Consider the following 18739-nt stretch of genomic DNA (forward strand, 5'->3'; position numbering starts at 1 on the left):
TTGATTGGAAAGCTTTGTTGGATTTTTCAGGAGTTTTACCACCCTCTATTGTTCATAATGAAGAATTACATTTAAAAAAAAAAAAGAAAGAGAAAAATATTTGTTATAAAGAAACAGGATAGAGGAGAGTAATGACCAGCCTCAGGTTTGGCTATTCAGTATTACTTTTAATGGTTAAATCATGAGATTAATTAAGAAACTGCAATCTATCAGATAATGACCACATTAGAGTAAGTGGGATTAAAACTTCTGCTTAAAGAAAAATAAAACATGAATAACACTGGAGAAAATGTCAAAGATTAAAGTATTTTGAAAATCAACATAATTTGTAATATAGAAACAGAGTATTGTACTTAAAAAAAAAAAAAGAAAGAATCACACACAAAAAAATTCCCCCCGACTTTGACCCAAATCCACAGTGGATGTGTGTTCTGGTAGGTCCCACACCTAGCTTAAGGATACATTATGTCCTTCAGTCGGCTGCGCTGTAGTTTACACACATAGTCACAGTGTGCCCCACCCACCCTCTGCCTCATCATCCTCCTCACTTCCCTTGTCTTTGACGTCCATGTTTCTGCCTCACGCTTCCCACTGAGTGCATCTGCTCTCCGATCTAATCTTTGCCTAAAATCACAGCAATAATCCTGAATCCATCTGGCCTGACAGAGACAGAGAGAGGCAGAGCAGGAGAGAAAGAGATACAATTGTGGTCCTCATGTAAAAACACTGTGATCCAGTGTGTCAGAGTGTCGCAGGACCTTTGGTGTAAAATAATCAATCCCCTCGACACCACGATTTCGTTGAAACCATCTGAAGTCGCTCCAATCTTTATTTTACACAAGGTTCACCTCACATGTACATTTTTTTTTCTATACATAAAATATTTCCACATTTCTGCAAGTTTAAATGATGATACTTCTTTTTACTTCGTCGCACACCAATTCTCACCCAGCAACCACACAGTTCATCGAGAGAGGAGAGGAGAACATTTGAACAGCCAAAACGTTTGACAAAGAAGAAAATCCATTAAAGATACACTGATACGACACACGGAAACAAATTGTTACTGAAGAAATAATCATTCATGTCTTAAATACGTTACACTCAGAACAACATCTGGCTTACCCTTTTAAACAATGATTTGTCAACGGAGGCTACCAACATTGCTGTGCCCTCACATCCGCTTTAACATTCGTAGTTGATAAACAAGATCCGAGGACTCATACATTTTTTCATTTGAAATTTGTTACTTAACATTAAAGCAGAAGTTATGTGTGTATTTGAGCATTTGAGCATGCATGCATTATTTCATGAATTCAATGCAGTGCACTCGGCAGGTTAGGCAGTTCAGTAGTTCATCTGCAAGAAAATCCTGAGCAGTCATAACCAGAGACAGACACGATAACAAGGTGTGCAAAAAAGAAACATCTGACTGGCTGTATTTGACACATTCACTGACAATGTTTGCCAGAAAATGCTTGCTTATTGGCAATAGTGGGTTTCTCTTTTATGATTAAAATCTGTGTCACCATTCTTTCTGCGTGTTTGCACTTTGCTGTGCATGGATGAAATAAACACTCTGTATGTTGTTGTGCATTACGAGTGGAAAAAAAAAGAGAGAGACGGCTGGGAAGTTGTGCAAATTAAAACATGCTCATCACCGCACAATGTTTCAGCACCGGCATCTGACACAACCGCACACTTGCTGCCACACATGCACACGCGACACCTGACCCCTTGACACACACACACACACACGCAGACAGACAGACAGACACGCGACTGAAATTAAGCTAGAAAGGACAGAGAGAAAAATAAAAAGGCAAACAGAGACCAGAAGAAAAGGAGCTCCAGAGACAGAAGGAAAGGCTTAACCCCTTGAAGTGTGAGGTCAGGGTTTACGGCAGCCATTGTTCTGCTAAATGAGCAGTGAAGTCACGACACTTTATTTACTGACTTTTCTCAGATAGGAAGCAGTAAACTTCTGCTTTTATGTACAGTTCAGGTCAGGCATTTATAAACACTCATCTGTGTAAATATGAATGTGAAGTTGTGGAATCATTATGTAACAAACAATTTAATTAAAATGTCCCTTAGCAATTTGCAGAAACACCACCCACTGTTTGTAGGTCATTGGATAATTCTGTTTGATTTTTGGTTTGGTTAAAAGCACAAATCTAAATTTAAAATGTCCACAATTTTAAAAATAGGATTAAAGTCTCTGCTACTCTTAATGTCAGCCTAAGTTTTAAATTCCAAAAGCATTTGTAATGTTTTTTGAGGGATCACTGTTCTCTTTGTAAATGTTTCCCAAACTGAACCAACTGGATGTTGGCTTGTGGCGAAGTTGAAGAACGTTTTCCTTTCTGATTATTCCGCTTTCTTTGGACAATATACAAATACCAATGGCACTAAAACCGACCCCCAACATGATGCTTCTGCCACCATGCTTGACAACTAATACAGTTTTCTTAAACATAAAAACATCACATTCTAGAAATGAACAATCATTATTGCAGCGGCTTCTTTTGTTTCTTAGGCATTCTGTCAGTCTATGGCAGCGTTAATGTGGCTTCAATGTGAAGAAAGCTAAGGATCACTCACAAAGAGCTTCAGCAAGATCTGGAAAACAACGTCTAGAGTTTTTCCCCATGCAAACAATATGAAATTAAAACTTTTAAAAATTGGTAGTGAAAGATCTGGGCAAGCCGGTTTAATACTTGGTGAACCTACTCTGGTGAGATGAAGCCAGAGCTGAAGTGTTTGGATGACGGTATACACACCGTGTCTGGAGAACCTGGTGTGTATGTTCTCCAGACAGAGCTGGTGCTGGAAAAAGGAATAGTTTGAATGCATCACAAGGTGCATGTAAACCTCTGACCTGAACTGTTTATCTTATAGTTGACTCTGTCCTGGGTGAGACACTGCCAAAAACAGGTACACTTTAACACACACACCAACACACACACACATATTCCCTCAAAAATCTAATTATATTTATGTGCACAGACTAATGCAAGCCAACACCCAGAACCGCCTTTTCACCGACATGTTTGTTATTTCTTCTGAAATTATGAAGCTGCACCATTTCACAATGTATTTTTTGTAATTTAAACACTGTTTTATGCCATAAATTGAAAAACAAAAATGCTTACAAGTAAAAATGTAAAAACAACAAAAGACCACCACTTTTTTTTCTTTCTCACACACAAACTCCTCAGCAATGGCTTGGAAACCAAACTGCTGGCCCTTCACCATGAAGTCAGGATCAGGAAGAAAGTCTGCGAGAAGATTCCAGATTTTGTAAATGAAAACTGTGTGTTTCTGCAGGTTCACTGCATTGGCTGCTGCACACCCACAAACACCCATCCACATACACACACACGCACACACACACACCTGCAACATAGCGGAGCCAGACTCTTGACATGTGCAGCTGTAAATGTCCTCAAATGTCCTCAATGTACCTCAACAGCTCCCTTACAATCCTTCTACATAAACAATCTTTTCATTTACTTATTTTTTGTTGAATCTCTTCAGTCTTCTATGTCAGCTTCTTCTCCTTCCCTCCACTATGCATGTATGAGTTGTTTCCCGGTGGTTGCACATACTCCTCAGACTTATCCCAGTCTGTTACCCATCCCGCTCCACCGCCGCCTCCTCCTCCATTTGAACCAACCACCGGCTGACCCATGGCGCCGTACTGGCCGCCTCCACGGTAGAGCTCCTCCGTCTCGTCGGCCAGTTCGTCCTCATTGATTATACCGCATTTCTCCTCGCTCGTGTCCTCTATGTCGGCCCACGACTGCTTCTCCCCAGATGCAAAGATCCCTGAAAGGGAGAGGAAGTTCTGTTGCTTCTAAGTGAAACCAACAGACAATTTCTCGGAGCGGACCATACCTACCATAGAAAATCACTCCTCCGTAGTGGACGATGGACGCTATGAGGAAGACGTACTGCCATTCCTCCCGCGTCTAAAGTTATAAAAAAAGATCCAGCTTAGTTTCAAATTCAACCTAAACCATTGTGAATAGCTTGGAAGAAGTTCATTCAGTCACCTTGTGTTTGGTCATGGCCCCCACTATGAGAGGACACACCATTCCTGATAACGTTCCCACTCCGTTGGAAATTCCCATCAGTATGCTGGCATATCGAGGGGCAATATCCAAATGATTAACATTAAACCCTTTAAAAGCAAAAATAAACAGCAGCATTTTGGGGGTTAAAAAGATGCTTTAAAAGCCTTAGAATAAATTCATGTTTTTTTTTTTCTTGCACTTACATTTTCTGACAGATTTTAGAAAAATCAAACCTTTAATATGAGTATTTTAATTCAGTGATAAAGTGCTAATCCTCCAGGTAGGTGTGGCTGAATATATGGAAATTTATCTTATACTTTCTGTTAGCACAGAAGAGGATTTGTGATGCTACATGCCTGTTTCTTTTTCAAAGGCATTGGAAACGTTGTAGGTCTGCATGGAATAATTAAATCACCGGGAAATTTAAAATTATTCTTCATTGGGTCTTTTGACCGGACATTGATTTGAAAATATGGGGAATCAACTAAATCTGAAAGGTTTCATCAGACATAACAGGAAAATCTGGTCACTTGGAAGCAAAAGAAGAAGAAATTTGTTTCTGTGCAGTAAAAGGAAATACAAGAAAAATAAACAAGCGATCATACTGACATAATAAAGGAAACTGGTACATAGAGTGTGAAACAGGCTGATCTAACTTAATAAGACACTGATACTTATTGACATTTGTTTGCTGAGTTGCAAAGCCTTAGAAGACTCAGGGCATAGATAATTAATAAATTATTCTTCACATTGACTGCTGGAGTCTGTTCAGTGAGAAACTCAAACTGAAGGAGAGCTGGCCTGCGTCTCACAGGAGCTCCATCAGATTTCAACCTTCTGCTCTTCCTTCTATAGCTGCAGCTTTTCTTTTTTTTTTTTTTTACATGGATTCCAGTAAAGTTGCAGCTCTCCACAAGCAAACTTGTTATTTTATTAATGACTAAGATTATTATTTTTTTCATCATAGCTATGAGTTATAATTTGGATGCAGAAAATCCCAACTCAATCCTCAAAGAAAAGCACTTGGTCACTTTTTGAGTCCCATAGATTTTAATAAGTTTTTTTCACTGTGGCGTCAGGATTTCCACTCCCAGTTCAGAGAAGAGGACATTCACGTCTCCACATCTCAGTCTCAGTGTCTCTTGGAAGTGATATGAAGTCAAATCTATTTTGTCTTTGATTTTTGAGTTTGTTTTTAAGAGTAAATTCTAACTTTCCTCACTTAACATCAGAAATGATTCAGCTCTTAGTGCTGTTATAGTGATTTGTCTAATGTTTTAAATTCCAAGTCTTCACTGTGTTCCAGTGGAAGCTGTTTATTTAACTTGTTCTCCTTTTTGAATCAACAGGCCATTAAAAAAGAAAAGTAAACATGTAATATTAGCCCACTAGCTCATTTCCAAACTCTCAACTTAAAGACTTCCTCAGTTCTAGTGAACTGATGAGGCGTTTCAGGTAAAAACTTTACAAATCATTCATACCCACTGATGTGGTTTCACATTTAGTCTTGCTACAAGCACAAATTTGGGTTTAGAAAAGTGTGCCACGTTTCTGTTCAGTGCCTTGAGTCAGCACTTAATAAACAAGCATTTGGTGCAATTTTCACTGCAAGCTTTTTTGCACATTCTTTGCGTTTGGGATGAAAAGCATCTCTCAACAAATTTAAAATTGTGCCAAGGAATAAACCTAATCTGGGTAATCCTAATAGGCTACATGAATAGGTTTTTATTTAAAACGTCCCCCTGTTGCTCTGGCTGCATGTTTAGGGTTGTTGTCCTGCTGGAAGGTGAATCTCTTAAAATTTTTTTGCAGTCAGGTTTTCTTCTAGGATTCTAATCTGTATTAAAACATTCTTTTCCAGAATTATTTGATAAAGTGACATAAGATGACTATAATGTAGAGACTCTAAAAACATGTTTCCTACCTGAGATTGCAAAGCCGCTGAACCCCACAGCGAGGACCAGGAAAGTAATGGCAATAACTTTAGTGTGAGAAAATCCGACCACCAGGAGGAGGGTGGCCTCCATCCCGAAACCTGAAACAGGGAAAAAAATCCACAGTTAACAAACCTTCAAACTCCTTCTTACTGTAGCGCTGCTCTTGATTACCAAGCGGTGCTTCATAAATATGTCAGAAATGCCGGATGTGTTTTTTTTAGCACCTGTTGATATAACCTTTAAGTAGTGCTGAAATATTAATATGATTCTGCATAGTGCTGCACTTTTAGGGCTTCTAATGGATGCTGAGAAGAGGAGCTGGTGTGGATAAGTGAGTCACTTATGTTTAGAATGTTGTTAATTTTTCATTTTATTTAACAGTGTTGCACATTAAGATCACAACACAAGACAGGAAGTGTTTTTCCTAATCACAGGCTATCAGTTTTTGTACATTTCTAACTTATTTTGAGTTTCTTTTTCTTTTTTTTTTTTATAATATCTTTTGGCAATTTTTCTGAACTCAGAAGAAATCACATTTTATAAATATGGATAATATTACAACTTTAAAATCCTATGTAGTTTTTATTTGACAATGTTCCAATTGAAATAAAATCAAAACAACCTGAAGAGTTGTGGCTTTCGTTGATGAAACTCTCAGTTCAGCTATTTTTTTTTTTCCTGTTTCCTGTTCAACCCTCCCTGTGCTTCTCCACAGATCGTCCTTTCATGCCTGATGCTCTCTCACCTCCACAGTTCATGAGCTTTCTGACGTTGGTGGTGGTCATCAGGTTGTGAGTTCTCAGGTAGTCGGCCAGTTGGCCTCCGATAGGCACGATGATTGTCATCACCAGATGGGGCAAAGCTGACACGATGCCCACCTGACGAGGAAAAATATGTAGAAACAGTGGGGGATAAGAGCAAGCCAGAAAAAAAAGACAGAGGAGGAAGGTTTTGTATAGAGGAATTTAACTTCGCAGTTACAAGGCACCAAAATACCTCCATAGTTTTTACTGCTGAAATAAAACTGCCACGCCTTCATTCTCGGCTTTTTGTTTGGACACTTTTGCAGGTTTGTTAGAGTCCCGATAAGACAGAAGTTTAGACTTTAGTAAAAGACATCACAGGAACATGTCTTGGTTCATTGGTGGATATGTGGCCTTCACAACTGAAGGTAAAGAGCTATTATAAATATTTACTATTTACTTTAAGAGTGATTAATGATTAAATGTTCTCCCTCCATTCACTGCGAACCCCTGTGAAGATAACCTCAAAACATTCAAAAGATAGTAAACCAAAAATATAATTTTAGACCATAACTAATAAAGAAGAAAAAACACAGGTAAGAGATGATCTTAGCTTGATTTCAAGGCAACTCTACATGTAAGCTGGCAACGCCTGGACCCGCCCTAGGAACTGATAAAAAAAAAAAAAAAAAAGCTTGAATGGGGTGAAAGGTGAAGAAGAAGGTGGGAGGATTCGACACGTAGGAGTTCTGGATATGACATGCTTTTATGCTGTGGCATGTGGTATAAGAGGGAGTGGTTTAGATGTTTTTCTCAAAATTTCACTATTCTCACTAAAAGACACCACCCCAAAGAAGATTAATTCAGTGTAAAGCCAAGGAGAGGAAAACAGGATTCACCAACTAAGCAAACATTTTACAAAGAACCCATAATTATTAAATCATTTGTAATTCCTGGTAGCAAATCACCAAGCGGTTCCTTTGTATAAAATAATTGACATCCCTGTTAGATAAATGCTTGCATGATGCCAGTTGATCTCTCCTGTGTTTGCTATTGATAAATGGAACATCAATGTACTTTAACTTTGTACTACAAAGAACAACGCTTCCTACAAAAAGATTAATAAAAAAAAAAAAAACTTGTTAAGAAAAACACCCACACGAAAACCTAGAAGAACACCTAAAAGAAGACAGTTTAGTTAAATGATGTTTTTATTTCCTCAGATGTGGAGAATGTTCAATATATCATTAGTGTTATTAAAGAAAGGGTTCTCATTTTCTTGTTTAAACGTCATAAAAACTAAAACTGGCAACAATCACACAAAGATTTTTAAACTAGACCCTGTGTATAATCCAACTTGGAGGCTTCAGGTCAGTGCACTGACTGGATGTGAAAATCTTTTTGGGGTGCAACCACACAAGTGACGTGTTTTTTTGAATTCTCGTATAGAGAACCACATTTCCCATCTGCAAAAAAGTGTTCTGAGACTCACCTTGCTGATCTCGAAGCCAAAAACTTCTTCAAAATACGCAGGCTGGCTGATGAGCAGCAGGTAGAAAGTCCAGCTCCTGCAGAAATTGGCCACAATGATGGCATAGACTGGCATGGAGGTGAAGAAATGTCTCCATGGCGTTTTAAATTTCTGCCATCAAAAGAAAAATGGGAGCAGAATAATTCACCGTCCATCAATCATTAAACCTCTATAATTTGTAAATGTATGAATAAAAATCTCTGAGTGTCACATAGCGGCATACATGAAGGGGATCCAGAAAAGCTGCAGATTCTCCGATTGCCTCTTCAATGTATTTTCTCTCCTCTGCAGTGATAGTGGGATGGACTGCTGGGCTCTCATACGACACAAGAATCCAGAATAAATACCAGAATATCCCAAAACTGCCTGGGAGAGGACGAGACGAAGACAGCGGGAACAGCAGAGAAAGAGAGAAAAGTGAAAGTCTGAAAAGATAACTTATGTTCAGCCACTTTTACTCCGATAACCCAAAACAATGTCCCAGTGCCATGACTAACCACTTCAAAGACCAGCTTTGTGCTGTTTAATTCAAGTCTAAATCCAGCTATTTGTGAAGGCCTCAGACGTTTGCTAGAAAACATTAGTGAGCAAACAGCAACAAGAAAGCCGGAATCGTTTGCCTTTAAAGTCACAGTCACACTTTTCTCTGTTTGCCACATTAAAAATCCCCAATAAAATATCACCTAAACATATTTTACAAATAGTGTTTGTAATGAAAAAAAGCTGTAAAGTTCTGTTCTTAAAGATGTGCACAAGGCAGTGTTTAAGGATACTAACCATAGACATAAAATACAGAAGGCCACCCGATGTATTGCACCAGTATCCCAGCTAAAGGCATGGCCACCACTGCCCCAGCATAGGATCCTAAAACAGAAACAAACACAAGAAAACAACACGTATAAAAAAAAAATTCATTCTCTCTCATTATATCAGCATACCTCTTTGGCAGGTCAAACTCCAGTCCTTGAGGGCCGCTGTCCTACAACTTTTAGATGTGCCTCTGCTGCACCACACTTGAATAGAATAATTAGGTCGTTAGCACGGCTCTGGAGAACTGATCCACACAAGAAGGAGGTAATTAAGTTATTTCATTCCAGTGTTTTGTACCTGTGGCACATCTAAAAACTGCAGGACAGTGGCCATCCAGGACTGGAGTTTGACACGCCACTATGTTCTTCTAATATTTTATAGTTATCAACTTCACAGGTAGGCCTGTCATAATAATCACTAAATCAATTAATTGCATTATAAATGAAAACAAACTCAATAATTTTCATTGGCGGGATTTAACTTTTCTTTTTTTTTTCCTCTCTTTTTTCCAAAAACTGGATGATAAAAGTCTTCACTTTGGTGCTTTGGTCTCAACTAGCCCTTTTTTGAAGAGCAATTTTGTTTACAGAGACTTCAAAATAATTTTTATTTGCTGTTTTATTTTTTTTATATATTCAAAATGTTTTAAATATTGAAATATTTAAAATTTCAGTTCCAGTGTCAAATGTTCATTAAAACTTTAAGTTTACTAATCTTCTAGAATGTGTTTTGCCATCACTGTTATATTACTTAAAATGGTCTCAAAACAACAATATTATTGTTATCACAATAAATCCTGGAACAATTTATCATAAATTGTTCCAGAAGTCAAATTTTGTTATCATGACAGGCCTATTCACAGGCCTTCTTAAAATTCAGAAAAAACTTTTGCAGCACCATCCGATGTCCCAGCAAGCTCCAGGCACCTAAATGAAATTTTGCCACCAACACACACACACACACACACAAAACTTTACCACAAAAGGCTGTTGTGGCTAATCGACTTCTCTCAAGAGGAGGCGCCCACTTGGCCCAGATCCCGTGGCAGGCTGGGTACGATACACCCTGAAGGACAAAGCACAGTCAGCAAATGCTTGTGCATAAAGTCCTGCGTGAAGATCTGCACACAGACACATACTGCACCTCAACAAGGCCTTGACATATCCTCACAAGAATGACGCAGCTGTAGTGGCAGCGAGCTGCAGATGGGATCAGCATGTTGAGGATGGACGTGGCCACGATGGCAAAGCCGAACACCCTAAAAACACACAAAACACATGAAGGTTATATGAGTCAAAACCAAAAACAGCATCAGAAGAAGAACGGAAAACACTTTTAAAATGCACCAGAAGACGTTCATGTGCAGATCACAGATCAGCTGGAAGTGGGAATATTCACCTGCTGGCTGCAAATTTTTGACATATAAAGCCACCCGGGATCTGTGTGACTATGTAGCCCCAGAAGAAGGAGCCGTGGATCATCCCCACCGTCTCCGGGTCCCAGGTGAACTGTGCAGCCTGAAAGGAAGAAAAAATATCTTATTAGATGCAAAACTAACCAACACATTTCTTTTCATTGAACTACACTGAGGCCCTCATTTGAGGTATCAAAAAAGCTATTGAAACTGACCTGAACCACTGATTGACCTTGATTAATAAAACCTTGTGCTTTTTTCTGTATTGATCTTGTAAAAAATAAAAAAAAATAAAAATACATTGTTAATGACACTGGTGACGGCTGAATGGATTTTCCTCTTTACTGATTCACAAAAAGTAAAAAGAAAACATTGATTGAATTGTAATATATTCCATATCAGCAATGTGATCTGTAATGTATTGAGAAGATAAAAACATGGCTCTTTATTGCCTGTTAGTGCATTCAGTAATTTTCATTTAAACTATTAAAAAGGGTTTGTTTCTTCCTTTATTGTAACACAAAGGGGATTTTTGGGTGTAACAGCAATAATAAATGTAAAGGTTAACGTAAAAAGATTTGCTGTTCAAGTAGATAATTTTGCTTTTCCGTCTCTTTTTATCCACTTGTCTCAAAAGTGACTACCTCTGGTGTGTCCTAATCCTGGTCTGCAAAAAGAACCACTCTGATTTGTGAATTAGATGGATTTTACATATAGCACTTATTTTACCAAAAAGGTGCCAACCTTTCATAATTATGACATAAAATCTAAATATGTTTATCTACAACCACATAAATGTCAAATGAATTGAACAAACCTGTATTTTTAAACCTAAATAAAAGGAATTATCTTTACCAAGACCATAGACTGCAAAGCTGGCTTGAACAGGACAGAAAGTAATGTTAGGAATCTTCAGAAATTAGCCTCCATGTTGCATTTTTGCAAAATACGTCCTTCAAATTATTTCTCACTACTTACCACAAGCACCGCCTTGTTGCCTTTGTAGACCGTATGGTCATTGACCATGCTAACAATAGCAACACCCAGGTTGCATCGAATACCAAAGGAGATGCAGAAGCCCAGACCGCACAGGATGGCAATGATGTACCGCCTGTGGAGGCCGAAGCAGGTGCAGTCCACCACGGGCAGCTCCTTCTCCTCCACCAGCTCCGGGCGGCCTTCAGCCGATAACTCGATGGTTTCTCCATTGGCCTGTCGTTTCTCAATGAGCCTAAAGAGGGCAGACAAAAAAATATATATATATTCATATTAAAAAAAGGTCTGTGAGAAAACTGTAGTGGTTTTTCGTAGATGGCTTGACTAAAAACGTGTTTCTTCTCCTTTTTGGGATTTTTTTGTTTGTTTCTATATTAGATCTAAGTCTGCTTTTTGGACTCGCTTAATAAAAGTTGTGCTTCAGTTTTAGCACAGACTCTGTGAGTAAAAGAGAATAGTAATCTCACTGAGTGTTTTCTCCTGGTTAAAAATAGATTCAATAAAAAGGTTTGAACATAGAAACTTCAAACAAACAAACAAAAAATATTTTCTTTAAAATGTTTTATAACCCTGCCTTAAAATGGTATGTACTGTGACCTGACATTATATGTAAACTAATATTGAATCGAACACTAGCTGATTTTTAATTGAATTTCAAGACTAACCCACCTAAACTTCTGAATTTTCCAAAAAAAGAATCAAGTTTCTCCTGTCCAGCAGTGGCACTGATTTTCTTCGACATCTGAATACTTGACTCTGATATGGATTTCTTTATTTTAATTCATTCTAAAACTGGATTAGTTGAGGATACGCTCTAGGATTGCTTTTGGTAAATTGGCCAATTGCATGAAGGTTTACTACCTAATCCTAAATTTGATGCATTTAATGGAGAGGTAAAAAAAAAAGAAAAAAAAATAATTTTTTTCAGTGTCTGACCTGGCAGTTATTGATCAGAGTTGATTAAGAAAAAATAGGTTCTTCTGGAGCATCTTTAGTAAAATTAGGATCATTTGACTGCAATTCTTCAACTTAAAATAGTTTGTATGACAAGAAATATGATAAGGAAAGATCTGTTAAAAGGCTTTGCTCATAAAAGTCATTAGATATTTTAAGTTACAAACCATCATATAAACATATTTTAATCCATTTTCTTTTCAATCTACTGTCTTTGTGTCAGGAAAAGAAAAATATTTTGTTCATCTTTAAAGATGAATGAACTCTTCGTGGTGTGTGTTGTTGTTTGAGTATATGGGATTATTTTTATCATGTTCCAGAGTCACATTTTTCCACAGGAGTCAAACAGAGAAGTCAGAGGAGTGGCCATCTGTGTATAACAACCTCGCTCGAGATCTCCCCCCTCTAACAGACGAGCACAAAGCGAGCAGACCTCTGATGCACCTGAAAGCAAACACAGCTTCCTCTGTGTTTTCTACGTGATTGTGAGAGTAGGTTTTCTTTCATCATGTTTCACTTCACGCGCTCAGACCTCCACTTTGCGTTGTGCTAATCCAGTTAGTCACTGAGCTGGAGAATCATCCAGTCCAGCAGTCATGATATCCAGAAGGATAGGAGCTGACGTGAGGACCCTGGTTGGGTTTTAAAAAAAATAAAATAAAATGAAACCATAGTGCCGAGGCTGCAGAAACAAAACCTCTTCAACCTGCCAAAACTCCTGGAAAACTTCTTCACAAACTCCAGCAGAGGAAAAGACTGACTCTGGCGCTGGTCAATTATTTATATGTTTTTGAGTTGCATAAATATTTTACTCCATATGTTTTTCTTTTTTACACCATAATCTGCCACAACCTATCTGTCCACTGGCTTGTGGGGCTTTGAATGTACAATTGGCTCCAACTATGATGTGTTTATGTTTCTTTTGCTGCTTGCAGATTCCCCTTTACGCCTCTACTTTTCTTTTTTTATACAGCAGACTCTCTAATCTATTTGTTCATCCATTCAAATCAATAAATATGTGCAGAACACTTTGAGAAAATCAAGGAAAACCCACTCCAATAGAGTGAGAAATGCAACTAAAAGTCTCTCATTACATTTGATAAAAAGAATCGAAAATGAAAAAAAAGAAATACTTGCAAAGCAATATGGTTTTAGAATCTAGAAAAGATTAGTGAGGCTGCAGCCTCTCTCTCTTTCTCTCTCCCTTTTAATCTGTCACCACATTCAGATTAGGATTACAAAAATGATTTACTTCCGGAAATGAATATGGAGGGACAGGCAGGCGGTGGACACGCTTCAGCGTGTTCTACGTTTGACGCGACAAATGTTTGAGGAGATGCTGAAACGTGATTTATCTGCTTTTGACATCCTGTAAAGATAAAAGTTTCCAAACCGTCTCTAATTCAACATATTTGTTGGAGTAAACATGGGAAGGCGAGTAAATTTGAAAGGTTTTTGCCTGTCTGACAGTAGAAGATCAAGAGGTATTTTGATGTCTGTCTTTATAAGTAGTAGTTTGAACCAGCCACAGGATGTGCATTAACATGCAAGTCACAGTACAATAAAAACAAACAACCATCAAGCATGCTGAGAAAATCAACATGCTTGTTTTTTAAATGTTTTGCTCATTTTTAGCCAACTTTCAAAGTTTAAATGCAGAAAATTCAACATGAAATCAAGGAAGATATTTCAAGCTGAAAGTACGGAGCCTAAAATCCCCCACACACAAAGACAGGAAGGACAGAAGGATGGATGGATGAAGGAGAGTAGAAGGACGATTGAAGAGTGAGTAAAGAATGAATGAATCTATCGATCATACTATTTTCTTTTAGAGTTAATTTCAAGCTGTTTAGAAATAGGTGCATCATTTAAGCCCCTGCAATCTGAGGTCAGGCTGCTAAGTTGTTTACATATCTCAAGTTGAGCCAGTTGGTTGCTCTCACACCGCCGTCCTCTGTGTGCTAAACAAATGTGCTGACTCGATCCCCCCTCCCCCCCGAGTGGAGCTCAAGCTGAATTTTAGTTCAGCGTTCATGGAAGCTGCAGGAGGATCCTCATTAGGCGTCAAAAAACAGATTGCAGCTTGACATTCACGCATATGCTGCTGACTAACGAGGGCAGCCCAAAGGAAAAGTGGATGTTAATTACGTGTCTCCCACCAAAGGCCACTCTGTCTCTGCCCTGTGAGCGCTAAAGTGTCCCAACATAGCAAAGCAGATCAGGGTCTGATAGGCTAGCCAGCGTGGAACATTTCTGCACCCGTGCACCTTTGTGAACATGAACGGTCGTGTCGCCTTTATTTGAGGCTCACCGTCGCGATGGAGCTGGAGGTTCCATCAGCTGAACTTCCACTCAGCGTGGCGTAGCAAGAACCTGGCTGGTCTCAGCTGGCAACAATTAATGAGCAGGAGAGCATGAGCAGGCAGAAGCGCCGTGACCTCAGGCTCTCGGAAACATCATAATTAGAGCAGGAATCGGCATGGCGGAGGCTCACGATCTGATGATGGGTCACAGGAATCAGAACTGAGCTTAATACGCCAAGATGTATTTACACTGATTTAATCATTAGGCTTTAATAACAAACTTGAATGCTTATTAAATAGTTTTACATGCAACAATAAATTTTTTTTTCTGGTTTCTTTACTCTAAAACCATGAATTGACACCCAGTGGAAATCATTAAACAGAGTCCAGAAGTGTGTGTTTTAAATCAGTGTAATTTTTACTCTTCTTTTAGGACAGAAGAGAGGTTGGAGAAAATGAACATTAGATTGTGTAGGTCAGTCACATAAATTATTATTATTGGACATTTTCAGACCTTCACCTGTAGGAGCAGATAGATTAAAATGAATAATTACACTTTTAACTGCTCCATATTAAGTTACAATATAAAATGTGCCATATTTACCAGTAGCTTACTTCTGCGTTTAAAGCTGACGTTCGTGTTCAGAGCCGTTTAAATTTGCAATAATTTGATATCAGCGATAGGGCAGGAACGCCCAGTGACCTCGGTCTTGTCTTTGTGCATCAAATTCACCAATTCACAGTGTGTTCTGCATAATCCTCTCTTATGAGGATGACAGCGACTGAGTGAAAGCCAGCGAGGGGAGATGAAAAATATTATATAACGGCACAAGCTCCGGTCATCTTCTGTTTGCATTCATGTTGAGAAATTGATCCCCGTTATTTCCTGATTTCAACATTTTGAGATCTTGCACCAAACACCTGACAAAGGAATGTGTTTTATTCGTGATCCTGAAAGTGGTGTTTCCCCCCCTTCCTTTGTGAGCCGCTCACTCTCCCTGAAGTGAACAGATTGGGTCTCGGTGGGACAGTGTCACCCAGGGAGACACTCTCCTCCCCATCCTGTCACAGAACTTTCCCCCCCCTACACACTCTCCACACACACACACACACGCACGCAAACACACCTCTAGTGTTTGAGTGTCCACACGTGTGACCTTCATACACTTATCATTTTTAAGGTACCTTGAATAAACTATCCATTGTTGCCATGGCGCTGTGGTTGAAACACAACCAGAAAGATACGCAGAACAATACAGTGGAGCTGGACTGACTTCATGCATGCATAACAACACTGCAGCCAAAAAAAAAAAAGAAAAAGAAAGAGAGCATGCTGGGTGGCTGCAGCTGACTCTCCAAACTGCTCATCTATGTTGCATGTGCCATTTGCAAAAAAAAACAAAAACCTTTTAATTTAAACACTTCCACACACATCATCACATGCCAGATTGACCTAGTTAACTATACCAAAATGATTAAGAGTGCAGTCACACGCACTGCTTCCAAAAAAATATAAAAAAATTGTTGATGTCCAAACAGGAGTAAATGAAATCATCTCGCCGTTGTTTGAATATTTCATCTCAACAGTGCTCCAAGTCAGGTGGATTAAATATGGATTACCTGTTATTTTCTGTATTGCCTGTTATGTAGTGAACCATAAGCTCTCAAGCAATCCTCGATGAGTTCAGCTTCCATCTTTTAGTGTTTCATTAGGAACTGTGTTACATTTCAACACAATTTTCATTAGATCACCGTGATTCTGCATTATTATATTTTTAAGTAGTCTGCCTTGTACCAGGCAAGTAGATTATTTCTTCTTTTGAGAGTTTAGCTACTGCGGAAACAAGGAATGCACTTGACCTTACGTGGCTGAAGTTTGTGCTTACCTACTGCAGTTTAATATAGAAACAAGAGATGCATTCTGAGTGAAAAAATGTTTAAATAATAGATGGACTTCTGGCTGCTTTCATAGAGGGGGGATCTCGGTTTTGTCTGTGCAGAGGAGAGATTGCAAACACCAGGAACGCCATGTGTCAGAACACATTTTGCTGCTTCGTTTGCCCACAGATTCCTAATTTTAAATTGAAACATTAAATCTGTTTGAAATCTTGTGCTGGTGTGACACTAAAAGTCACAAAAACGTTCACTAAAATCAATCTGATACTGAGATATTTGATTTTTTTTTTTTTTTAGATCAGGTGACCCTCAGCTGGTAGTTCCATGGATGCGTGATGAGGAGGAGGAGGAAGAGACAGGAGGAAGTGACATAGAGCCGGGATGGAGCGAGTGGGAGGGGAGAGTTCAGGGATTTGCATGGCTCGACAGCTGGACTGAAAAACAGGCTATTTCAGGACGGGATTTGTACGTTTGGTTGCTACCTCAAATCCTGAGAGAGCGGAAGCTTAAAGCTTTGGGTATTGCATGAGGTTCTATCAGTGTCTTTAATCTCTCCTTTTTCTCCCAGAAATATCGTCTGCAAACCAGTTTCCGACATACGAAACGCCCAAACATATTTTCACAACTTCACTGACTTTCTGCAAACATGTACAGTTTTATAGTATATGTATTCTGATTTTAATATCTAAAGTAAAACAGTTTAAAATACATGAAGGTCAGTTTCTATATAAACTGAAGAGACACTTGAATACATCATTTAGAGGTGGCAAATGACGTCTTGCATTTCACATCACCTTTGAAGAAATACTCTTGTTGAGAGCCAGTTTACTTTTTCTTTCCTTGGTTGCAACATTTCATTACTTAGACATTAAAATGTAAAAAAAAAAAAAAAAAAAAAATGCCAGCAACTATTTTATTATTTGCTTCCCCCCCTATGTTATAAATGAACTCTGAAACGTGATCAAGGCTCTTTGTATAAAGGAATGTGTATTTACAGTGTACATTTACAGTGTACAGTCCTTTTGTTTTACAGTCATGGTAAAACAAAAAGACTGCAAAACCTTCGCATTTCAGACATTTTTTTAAAAAGTATTTTTAATTTTTAGAGTGTACTTCAGCTTTTTTTCTGCCTCTCTTTCTCGTTTTACAAACCTTCCTAACTGTGGATCAAAATCCAAAAACGACAGATGATGTATGACGATTATTTATGTTTTTAATGTAATAAAATACAGGAATTTGGGTAATTAATCCTAAAAATACATACATATAAAAACGTAAGAGTAGCATAGACAGATGTCAGCGAGGCCAATGTATCACGAACATAGGCTATTATGTAACCTGACTTTCTTCTGATCTGAAGCCCCACTTTGAGGGCCACATCTCATACAAATAATACATTTCGAGAAACATGGAAATAAAAACAATAGAAGAAGAAAAACGACAATTCCAAATCTCACCCCCCATCAAAAAAAATTTGTTTCTCTCCATCAGGTGACCCATTTTTATCCACTTTTACTTCCAATCGTTGCACTCTACAAAGCGGTGCACTAAACTACACTTTTGTGGCATAAAAAATAGCAAAACTGCACTTTTTCCTCTTAGCTATGCAATTTAAAAACTTTCTAAACTGTAAAACAAAACAAAACAAACAAACTAACAGAAAAATAAAGCTGAAATGGTCAGAGCATGGCGCGTCCAAACAGAAAACATGCGTAAAAAGTCAGAATATCAGCCTGAAAATATCAATAATGTTTAGATTGCGTACCTGTGAATTTTCCCCAAGGTTTTCCCCGCCACCGCCTTGAACCTGTCCGGTCGGATCTCCATCCTTGCAGCTCCTTGACCCGGCCGGTGTGCTGATGTCCTGCGCGCCCTGCTGTCCCGCCTGAACGCGCGCTGCTCTCCCCTTTCGCTCAGTCTATCACTCTCCCTCCCTCGTCCCTCCCCAGCCGAACCAGCACCACTGATGGACTGCGACAGGTGAAAGCCTTTAGATTTCTCTGCGCATTCGTGAAATCTGTCAATGTGCTGCTGGACCGTGCAGAGGCAAAGGATTTAAAATATTAATGTCCAAAC

At 38.7% G+C, this 18739-nt stretch overlaps 1 protein-coding gene across 2 annotated transcripts; it reads right to left on the reverse strand.

The window, feature by feature from the left end:
- Positions 1 to 795: 795 nt before the first annotated feature.
- On the reverse strand, positions 796 to 18644 carry slc17a7a (solute carrier family 17 member 7a). Of its 2 annotated transcripts, none has more exons than XM_044100978.1 (13): positions 18429 to 18644; positions 11493 to 11745; positions 10499 to 10617; positions 10244 to 10358; positions 10078 to 10165; positions 9068 to 9154; positions 8514 to 8656; positions 8252 to 8401; positions 6762 to 6894; positions 6004 to 6114; positions 4059 to 4186; positions 3905 to 3974; positions 796 to 3831 (listed from the first exon to the last, which is right to left on the reverse strand). In XM_044100978.1, exons 1-13 carry the CDS (start codon positions 18488 to 18490, stop codon positions 3545 to 3547), a joined length of 1746 nt encoding a protein of 581 aa, XP_043956913.1. In that variant the 5' UTR covers positions 18491 to 18644; the 3' UTR covers positions 796 to 3544. The 2 variants fall into 2 exon arrangements, with proteins under 2 accessions (XP_043956913.1, XP_043956914.1); XM_044100979.1 differs by lacking the exon at positions 18429 to 18644 and adding an exon at positions 14776 to 14893.
- Between the last annotated feature and the right edge of the window lie 95 nt (positions 18645 to 18739).

The sequence above is a fragment of the Gambusia affinis genome, linkage group LG19 (genome assembly GCF_019740435.1).
Source record: "Gambusia affinis linkage group LG19, SWU_Gaff_1.0, whole genome shotgun sequence".
NCBI classification, from domain to species: domain Eukaryota; kingdom Metazoa; phylum Chordata; class Actinopteri; order Cyprinodontiformes; family Poeciliidae; genus Gambusia; species Gambusia affinis.